Source organism: Azolla caroliniana, unplaced genomic scaffold (assembly GCF_043228905.1).
Source record: "Azolla caroliniana isolate FFs.n. ecotype wild unplaced genomic scaffold, voAzoCaro1.0.p SCAF_17, whole genome shotgun sequence".
Classification (NCBI taxonomy): Eukaryota; Viridiplantae; Streptophyta; class Polypodiopsida; order Salviniales; family Salviniaceae; genus Azolla; species Azolla caroliniana.
The window spans coordinates 13331787-13343031 of record NW_028230452.1 but is presented as its reverse complement, the minus strand read 5'-3'; the positions used below and the strand labels follow the sequence as shown (position 1 = coordinate 13343031).

The following is an 11245-nucleotide window of genomic DNA, read 5'->3' as shown; positions in this document are numbered from 1 at the left end:
TGTTCACATGACATGTTTTTTGAACTCTAGCACGTGCACCACCGCAAACTTGGAGGCTCCCTAATCTACAACAATATCTTTATGACACAGTTGGTGTAAGATTGCGTTATAATTTTATTCAGCTTCAGGTGGAAGTGATGTGCCACAAGCATAGGCGCCCATGGATGTGGATTGTTGATGTGGTGAACAAGCCCCTTATTATAGGAGTAGAGTGGGGAATTTTTTGGAAAATTTCCCTCACTTACAATAAATCACCCATATTTAAGTAAAGAATAACAATTCCAATACATTGGATACTTCGAATATATACATATACACATGCACACATGTGTATGGTAGTACCACATCACAGAGGCATACATATAGATATCTCATTGTTAGAGCTTTACAATTTATATGCATTATAAATTTGTCCCCCAAGTTTCATTTTATGCATGACCCATTTTTCGGTGTGCTATGTTCACATGACATGTTTTTTGAACTCTAGCACGTGCACCACCGCAAACTTGGAGGCTCCCTAATCTACAACAATATCTTTATGACACAGTTGGTGTAAGATTGCGTTATAATTTTATTCAGCTTCAGGTGGAAGTGATGTGCCACAAGCATAGGCGCCCATGGATGTGGATTGTTGATGTGGTGATGATGATTGCTCAACTGGGCTAGTGGGAACCCATATCCCTCCAAACAAAACCAAGTGATGTGGTTGTTGATGTGCTTCATTGCAACTCGAGCTTACTATTGGCCGCCTTGTATGAAGTCGGAATTTCTTCATATATTGATAGAAAAAAGGATACATTACTTATTGCCAGTATTGTTATGTTTCAACCATTGTTGGTTGCTAGATTTAGTGTGTAAGATTAGTGATGCATAAAAAATGATATTAAAACATATATTTGACATAGAAAAGTTATGAGATATATGGACTAGATGGAAGTCCATGACAACTTGTGCTTATTAACCAATGTTTTGATCAACCAAGCTAGAAGCTACTAGTCTAAATAGTGGAGTAGTAATCAAAATCATACCAAAGAGACGTTGTAAATTGAGGCTATGAAATGACTCATTTCCTCATAGAAGGACATTGTGTACCCTAAAGGCAACATGTTGGGAACATTCTAAAGTAGGTTATGACATGTCAGTCTTAGTTAACAAAGGCATTAGATATTCTATTAGGAACATGTAAGTGGCCACAATATAAACCATGAGCTAGTTGTTTGCAAAAGATGGAAAGTTCTAGTTCCTTGAATACATTGACCTAATTATATGTTGCTCAATATAATTGTGATACACCAGAAGATTACTTTTAATTTAACCCAAGTTTCCTTGAAAGTTTGAATAGACAGGCTTCACAGAAGTAATCGTGATGAGGTCGCAAGTCCTTTAATGTTGCCTTCATGTTGAGGGCCAACAAAATAGACATTTAATTTTTCTTTTAAAAATCTAGTGTATGATTTCAAAGGAACTAAATTTGATTTGAATGATCAATTTATAAGAATTACCTGAATGTTGCCTTCATGTTGAGGGCCAACAACATAGACATTTAATTTTTCTTTTAAAAATCTAGTGTATGATTTCAAAGGAACTAAATTTGATTTGAATGATCAATTTATAAGAATTACCTGAAGGTGGCTCTTTACTTCATCATTTGTCAATCCTTCCACATTCATGAGCTCGCGTATTTGTTTTGGGGTAGCTACTATTGACAAACAAAAAGCAAAGGAGGGCAAAAATATAAAATTATGAAACAAAATGATCAATTGTACATACAATAGAAATAGCTTACCATATATGTGTGTGTAGTGTGTGTGTGTGTGTGTGTGTGTGTGTGTGTGTGTGTGTGTGTGTGTGTGTGTGTGTGTGTGTTGAGCACAAGGTGTAGTAAAGGGATACATTAATGTCTATTTGTGCATTTGTATCATTGAACAATAATAAGCTTTATATGTAGTTTGTTTGGAGCACTGCTTTAATGTTTTGGATAGTCGTTTTGAACTCAATCACATTGTGGTCACTCACTCAAGGGGCTAATTTCTAGGTACTTGGTGATGCAATAGAGTGAACCATTCATTATTCGGTCATTGCATCTTGTTGTGCATGTGGCACATTGAGCTAGATTCAATACCAATTGCACACACTTTATTGCATGCATGGAGGCTATGATCCATGGTCAATTAAGATCATTGCAACCTTGCACACTAGCTGTATAATTAATGTTGAGTTATAATTATAATTGTACATCACTATGACATGTGGTCACATGAAATATAAATTAATGTTTTAAATGCATATATACTTGTATGTTTATTCAATTATGACAGGAGACACAAAAAATAATTGATGTTGGGTCGCATGAGGTGTGACATTCACTTATTGGGTATTGTTTGTAAAACTATTCAAAATTAAGTGCTTTTATAACTTGAGTAGGCTTGTGAAGAATTTTATTTTAGTTCTCAACTAGTCTGTGGCTATATTTAAAAACTTGAATTTTATCTATATATAATCTAAGGCGTCAATTATAAACGGTAATAGTGTTATAAGTACAATTAATTGATTAGGTTGTCAGAACTAAGCATATTACATATTGCCTTTTGTCAATCAAATATTATATACATATCATGGTCATTAGTCATGGATGAAGAGGTTAAGCATATTACATATTGCCTTTTGTCAATCCAATATGATATGCATATCATGGTCATTAGTCATGGATGAAGAGACTTGACTAGGACATTAAAGTCTAGTCAGGTGGTCAACATCACCAATATATCGACTTATATCTAGTGAAATCTAAGCTTAATGCTACTAGAATTAATGGAAGAGGGTAAATTTGATTAGAGAGGAAGGTGTAACAATTATATCGTCACGATGTGAGCATCAAGAATGAGGAGAAGTCATGTGGAAATTAATCACGTAATGGAAGGGTAACCAAAATTCATTGTTTATGCAACACTTTGGAGAAATATTAGGTCCGAACGAAACTTAAAGAGGTTAAGACGGCAACACGCGGAGTCATATTATATAGCTTGAGATGGTCGTGCAAAATTAGTGTTTGGAGAACTTGAGGTCATATGAAGTATAAGTTGGATACTCAACACAAGGGTGTGTTGTGTGTGTGGGGGGGAAGGGGGGGCACATCCTAATTTGGCGACACATCCTTCTTTGGGATAAATCAATCCTAGTAGTAGTTGTACCAACTTATTAGACCAATATGAGTCTTAGCACTAACATAACTCCTACTACTACTCTTCGTACTAGACTAATATGTCTCCTACCACTAACACTACTACTACTACTACTACTACTACTACTACTACTACTACAGTTAGTATAACCACATGGAGGCCCATTAGAAGAATGAAAAGAGAAGGGCAAAATGGAGTGAAAGAGGAGAGGGATGCATACATTGAGGGCCACCAAGCCTATGGAGAGCATGCAAGAAGAGTTGATGCAGCTCAGGGGACCAACATCTCCGAGGCTTGCGGTTGACTCCGGCCCCGCCCCCGCCCCCGCCCCCGACAACGCCGCCATTGGGAGCAGCAGCCCCTCCTTCTGTAGGGCCACCTACCGCCGCCGCTACCGCCATGGTCATCGCGGTAGTTGCATGTTGACATGAGCTAGATGATATTGGTAATGCTAATGGGCTACTACTAGACTTCATGATATTCAAATTAGATAAGAATGAGCTTGACATATTGATTGTAGGATGTCTTGGCTTCAATATCATGATGGACCCATCACCATCACCATCACCATCACCATCGACATCACGATGACGATGACGACGATGACGATGATCATCCTCATCATGACTGATATTACTGTTGTTATTATAGTCTGTGTTATCATTATGGGTGCTATTAGCATCATTATCTGCATCATATAATTGCATGTAGTTGATGGATGATGGTGCATTGCTATTAGTGGCATTAAGCTTAGCTGTGGTGGCTGATATGGCTGATGCAGCATATATTAATTAGAGAATTATAATTGTTTTAGCAAAAAAACATCAGAAAAACAAAACCAGCCCCAGCATCATCAGAATTTAAGCATACAACAACTAATTCAATACCAAGAATATGAATGAAAAATAGCTGCTACATTTGCTAGCTGTATATATTTTACCACCATCAAGAAGCCGCATGCACATCGGGAGCTCACGCCGGAAAGCTTCGATCTTGAGCCGCTCCATGTGGAGCGCACGCAGGCACCACTCCATGTTATCGTCGTTTACGATTGCGCCGTGATGGTAATTAGTGTTATTGCTCATCATGGTGTCATGGTAATCACTGCTTATACCTATATGATTATTAATAGTAGTAGTAGTATGATGGTCATTACCCAACATATGGCCAATGTTGTTATTGGTGTTGTGATTCAGGAGTTTAGTGGGGAGAAATTCGTGATGGTTATGGTGAGTACGGGTACTCGATGCATTAGTATTATTATCGTAATTAATCGTTACATAATTGGCATCGGGCGAGGGCATGGAACGTCGGATATGTTCGAACGAAGAAGAAGCGGATTCATGATGGTTCCTAGATATTACTGCATTAGGCCTAGGATTAGTGTCTTCATTGAGATCCTTGCAGTGATCTTCCCTAACAAACCCTAGGGTTAGGCCAAGGTCACCCTGCATGGCCATGCTTCTCGTTCCAAATTGTAAGCTTGTTTGTTAAATGCAGGAATTGTATGTAATCAATGCAAGAAGCAATGCGATATTGGAGTTGATCCCCACTCCCCTCCCCCTCTTTTCTTTTCTTTTCTTTTCTTCTCTTTTAGTTTCTTTTGTTTGCTTCATCAACCAACAATTCTTGTTGTGTGTGTTTTGTAGTGTGACCCTAGAATGAATGATGACCACAATAATGGTGGGTCATGAGCACCCAAGGGACTCTCTCTCTCCCTCTCTCTTTCTAAAAGATACTTTGGGAGTATACATAAACCTTTTCTTCTCTTAGACCCCTCTAAGTATGTGTGTGTGGCACTACACTTAGTTAAGCCCCCCAAGAGATACTCAATTGAGCTCATAATCTTCAACAATGATTTGCCTCAAATGAAGTTGAGAAAATTAAGAACAAAAACAAGAAGAAGAAATTGTTATTTGATGGAATTTCGAGTTTTTTTATTTAACGGTATGTAGTGAATATGCAATGAAATGAGCTATAGAAAATGGAAAGGACGGGTGTGCATGTGTGTTGGAGAGGGGGGGGAGGGGGAGGGATATTCTTTGTGCAACGCATTAAAGGATCTGTAGATTGTACACTAGAACTTTGTTCGCGAGTTACAATGTGTTAAAAGTGGAAGTTTGGCGAGTGGGAATAATTGGGGGACACACCTAATCATGTCTCCCTGCAAATTGGTGGGCACCTGGAGTCTGGAGCAACTTTTACGCTACCTTGGATTTCTAAGGTTCTTGAATCATTAATAAAAAGAAAGAGAGTCCCCCCTAGAGCCCCATGTATATCTCCTTGATGTGATTGGTGAAACAACATGGGTGCACGAGTGTGTTTTCTCAAACCAAACCACATACTTTGATATCCATATAACATATCCAACATTTTGAACACACCCATTACATTTCTTTCCCCTTTTTCCACTTTTATTATCATCATAGAATAAATCAAGGTTCCTTCACGCTCGATTTTGACCACTCCCTTGCAAACAACTTATGCTTATCATTTGAATGATCCTCGGTGATTCCACCAACATCATTTCAAAAACTATCCCTAGTTGAGTGCCCACATGCTCTATCTTCTACATTATGTGGCCATTAGAATATATATTTATGTGCACTAAATGGGTCACATTTACAAAAATCGATTGATTCGTCCACGAATTTTCTTGGTCACATTTACAAAAATCGATTGATTCGTTTGTCAATTAGATTATCCTCCCTAAACCCCTTTTTTGACTATATCATCATACCACAAGTAACCACTTCACACCCTCATAATAATGAAAAGTATCTTTAGACAATACCGTCCACGTTTCCACTATGGCCACATGGTACAAGGCATGTAAAATCATGGTTTCCTTGAGCTCGGAAGATTACAAAATATATCAAGACGGGCAATGCACATGGCTTGAAAGTATCGCACCATTTCTTGTTTGTACAACATCAATGTGCAAGTACTTGAGTATGGGTCTTTTATATAGCAACAATTCGGACGCTTATGTCATATTCTCTCATACACTATCACTAGCCTAGTGCGTGAGGGACCCTACTTAATCTTTTGGCACATAGATAATCATAAAGGAATCTAGGAATGTGACAATCTTCTATCCCTAGTGTAAAAGAAATGGCTATTCATTTCATTATTACATCTATGTCCACTTTACGAGAATGTTCTAGTATCGTGGTTCTTAATACACATAAAGATTTGATGCTTATACACCAAGTTATTCTCACATAAACATTTGTTGTATAAATGTGTGTTATGCATGTAGATACCTTTGAGGTAAATCGATGATAAAATTATGAATCCTGCTTGAATATGCGTTTTTCCTTTCCATGACGGTTACACTAACCTAATTAGGGGTCACCTGACATTGTGATACCAACATGCATCTTATAAACATAGATGGTAAAGGATCCTCAAGATTGTTTAAGGGAAACCAAACATGTTGGCGTGAGGATGTAGATAAACATGGGAAATAAGACCTAGGCTCCAATATATCAATAAGGTACTACTTTGCAAGGCTATGCCATTTCAAACATCTATATACATTATAACTTTGAGTGAATATTGAGATTGATCCACAATACCAATAGACCAAGAATCAAGAATATTGTAGACATGGGCATGAGATGGTAATATGCCATGAGCTTCGAGATGCCATAAGTGATAACATGGTATTTACCGAACCCGTTATCAAGTCTAATGTGGTTTGTGTAGGGTGTTCCTCACAAGTTGTGGATAACTCAACCTAAAAAGAGGTAAGTTAATGGAATAGTGGACACAATCCCCTTTTTGTGGGTGGAGCAAGAAGAAGATAAAGTGTGTTTCCATGACATAATTGTCATGTGTTGATTTTTGGGGCATAAACAATATCCATCATGTCAAGACCATTCTCTTCTCCAAAATCTTTTAGATTAGAATAGAATTCAAGGGATGAAGAGTGTGACATGTCAAATACTAGTGCAAGAATAAAGGTATCTTCATGATTAGTTTGTGTTAACGACACTATATATTTGAGGGGTTTCTAGATAATTTGACGCGTATTCAACAACCATATACACATGAACTACGGTATGTACATTACCTCCATAGCAATAAAGGTCAATGTAGAATGAAGTTTTAGATACCACTATTCTAATTATACACCATGTAATGAATCACTGGTGAATATGAAAACTTGGTGACCATTAAGATACCATTGCTAATCCAAACACCTAAAGTTTAATGTTGGTATGTGAGCTTAAAGAATGTCTAGTTGATGGTCTAAAACAATATTATATATTATGATGTTAGGCATGATTGTGATGAATGGAAAGGAGATTCTATTTCTTCTATGTGTCTAGATATGCAACTACATTCGTCAACAGGTAAAGTTAAATATGGTGTTGATACAGTCATCATCGAATTCTAGCTGCACATGGTAGAAATGTTTTATCTGAATATTCATCTAGTAGCAAATATCCATGTTGGCATCTAAATGTTAGTGTTAAGAAAAATATTCATAGTACATATCCATCAACTATATGCAGAGATCTTACTTTTCTACAATCAAATTTTCCTCTACACTATTGTACATATACATGTACATGTGTGTGTACAATTTGGAACGTTCACTTTCAAATGTCTTTGTGGTATACATTTTACATATGTACGTGTGAAAGCATTTATTCATTTGTAGGTGTGTGTATCTCTTAACGATACTGCTAGATAATATGGTTTCGACATTTTCCATACGAAGAGCTTTATACAATCGGCTCCGTCACCAAGGTGAGCCCAAACATTTTTCTGAAGAGTGAGCAACTCCCTTAGATTTTGCACTTGTTGTACCTGCTCCTCCAACTTCTTCTGGCCGGGCTCTACGCATGGTTGAGTGCCAATGGAATTGTTCTAAATTCTTAACATTGTTTTGTTTGAAACCCCTTGATTGAAGGTTTCCAAGCAAATATAAAGAGTCTAAAAGGTTAGATTAGAAAATGACAGTTTTGTTAATGTGTAAGAGTGAGTTAGTACACATTTGTAGACAAATAACACTATCCATTTTTTCCGGAAAAATCAAGCTGACAGTAAGCGCATTCCCTCTACTCTATTATTACTACTATAGGATCACTAGACAACATTATAGTGGATAGAAAAAATTATTATGTTATGACTACCATGTCACATTGTAGGACTTGTATTAATTAAGCTAGCAACTACATACTTTGAGACTAAATTAGCAACTATAATTTCTAATTGTTCCTTTCATGTGAGATGTAATCAATCATATAATAGTGTTTTCTTACAAATCTAAAAATGCTAGATGCATGCATTAGTAACTCCTAGGTTACAAGTAAACAGATACACACATTCACAAGTGTTTATCATACATCTAAATAATTTTTGTAAATCATTTAAAAGATCGAGAAACATGCGTATTTTGGTTACACAATTTAAGTTCCTTGCAATGCTAACTCAAAAATGCCGTCAACAATTGTGCATAAAATAAACATTCTAAAAAATTTCTTGAAGGTTGAGGGCACCACCTTCCTAGTCATGTCCTTTTAAACTTGGTTATATTGATAATTGCATGCATGTGACAATACTACCTTCAACACACATATATGTGAGGGTGTTTAAACACATTTAATCATCCTCCAACCATATGGTACATTGCTTGCCATATGCACACGCTCACTACGTGGTTACTCATGATGAGGACATCCTAACCTCACTGAGGGCACCTCAATGGCATATTGGTCTTAGGTTGACCATCAAATGCTTTATGTATGTGCTTAATTGCTAGCTCAAGGTCATTCCATGTTTAACGTACATGCTTACTAAAGTCTAATCAGCACATGTAGTCAATCACTGCATTTATATCCCCATTCCATCGTAGTCCAATATTTTGCCTTATATCACTAATTATTGTCTCCTCATTCCCAATTTGTTTTGCCTTCTCACATCACCTTCATCAACAAACATCTCCACTCAATATCTGATTTGAGACACAAAGCTCATGGCATTTGGAAATCGTAGGTTAGTGACCCGTGATGAAAACGCCTACATGAAGCATGGGAGTACAAAAATTTGGACACATTATGTGTACTTTTTCGCATGTTTCATTAATGAAACTAGAGCTTGTGAAAAAACTCTTGGACCTCTACTGCATTATTACATGTCCAAGATGATCAATGAAATATATTATGGAGTTAACATACAGTATACGATAATCTAAATGTGTCAACAAGGACTGAATGAATATTTAGGTGACAAGTTATCAGTGCATGTATGCACTTAAAAGTTTATTATGAGTGATAAGTTTATTGGCTAGGGATGGCTTGTGTAGCATACTCAATTTGATTTATGAATGTTGTACATGGTATACTAGATAGGAACAAAAGTTGAATAACTTTTCCATTAAGAAACTTCATATTTCAAAATGAAAAGCTATATACTCACTTTCATGCCAACTATCATCATGCATGCTCACATTCACTCACACTCACTCTCATTCTCACTCATCATGCAAGCCTTATTGTATCTATTATCCAAACAAAGCCTCTACAAAAGCATTGATTTTTTATTTGAGTTAACTAGAAAATTGTTTTAAATTGAAAGTCAAAACATTTTAATTTCTATGCTTGATATGTGTGTGCAAAATTAGATTCCATATCTTGAATTTATATTTGAAAGATTACAACATTGATTTATAGATGCCATATTAACAATTTGTTGAGACTACCAAAAAGTTCACAACACATTTGGCAAAGAAGTAGATTCAAAATCCATGCATACGAAGACTATGTAAGATGGTAGATGTATTCATGTGTGAGGGAGTGTTGGTGATTGAGAATACTCCACCTTTTGGTAGTTGGCAAGGAAAGACTTTGTTGAAACATAAGGCCACATAAAATCCAAACTACACTTGTGGATAATGATATTTACTGGGTAATGAAGGAAAACTAGCCACATGCCACATCTTTAGGGTGATTCTTAAAGGGAAACATGAGTTTTCAATAATCAACTCTCAACAAAACTACATTAGGTTGAGACTAAGGTCAAGTTTTGTTTTGTAGCTTGTGCAATAGCCAACACATGTTGTTGGATGTTTGTCATGTAGCATCTATAGAGACAATCCTATATAAGCCCTTGAAGTAAAACCTTGTTGTTTCTTAGGCCATTGTCAGAGGCATGTGTGATTATCATTCATATGTCCAGCTCCTTAATGGATTTTTTTCTTGATATTATACTATGATATTCTCATCTTCATATGCCTTGTTAGATACTACTTCCTAGCTAATTTGTCCACATGTACACACAAACACACCCCAACGTACATTTCTACATTTTCTTTCAATCTTTATTAGAACTCATTGCTTTTACATTTTGTAAGACATCAAGATCATTGAAATTGAAACTATATAACTAGTGAAATATTATTGTTATGCCCATTGAATAGTAAAATATGCATTGTTGCTTTAGAAATTATATGGTCAATATGTTCTTTTCTCCTCTCTTTCAACGATTAAGTAGGATCAAAACGATGTTGTGATTTAGTAGTTACGTCACTTCTCTCTCTACTATTATGGACATTATGGTCTCAGAAGTAAGTTTTAAGTATCAAAATAAGACTCCACTACACCACCTTCCAACACATGCAAGCAAGGTGAACCATTGGAGGATGGCAAATATATTCTATTACTATGCAACATGGCTATTTGAATGCTTGGATAATACCTATTTACACACATGCTTATGTACGCGACCTCCTCTCTCTCTCTCTCTCTCTCTCTGAAATATATAGTTTGGTGGGTTGTAAAGAATCAATGGTGATTCTTGTGTAGCGGAAGAGATGTGTGTTATGTGTATTTGTGAGAGGAAAGAGGAGAGGAGAGAAACACAAGATGGATAAGAGACAAAAATGAAGTACTCAAGAAGAAGGATATGTATATTAACAAGGACAATATGATAAATGAAAATGTAGCATTACAAGGAATCACAACCAACTTAGTATGAAGTATGAGGAGGGTGCTTTATATAGAGTCACCCTCTCTCTTCATTAACTTACAACAACCACTCTCTCTCTTGGG

General features: G+C 36.4%; 1 protein-coding gene across 2 annotated transcripts; it reads right to left on the bottom strand.

Moving 5' to 3' along the window:
• Positions 1-260: 260 nt before the first annotated feature.
• LOC147853191 (uncharacterized) lies at positions 261-4950 on the bottom strand. 2 transcript variants are annotated; one of them, XM_087333284.1, is made up of 4 exons: positions 4123-4950; positions 3403-3954; positions 1623-1696; positions 261-769 (listed from the first exon to the last, which is right to left on the bottom strand). In XM_087333284.1, the coding sequence occupies exons 1-4, from the start codon at positions 4640-4642 to the stop codon at positions 572-574; spliced, it is 1344 nt and encodes a 447-aa protein (XP_087189410.1). In that variant the 5' UTR covers positions 4643-4950; the 3' UTR covers positions 261-571. The 2 variants fall into 2 exon arrangements, with proteins under 2 accessions (XP_087189410.1, XP_087189409.1); XM_087333283.1 differs by having other exon boundaries at positions 1623-1699; positions 4123-4945.
• Between the last annotated feature and the right edge of the window lie 6295 nt (positions 4951-11245).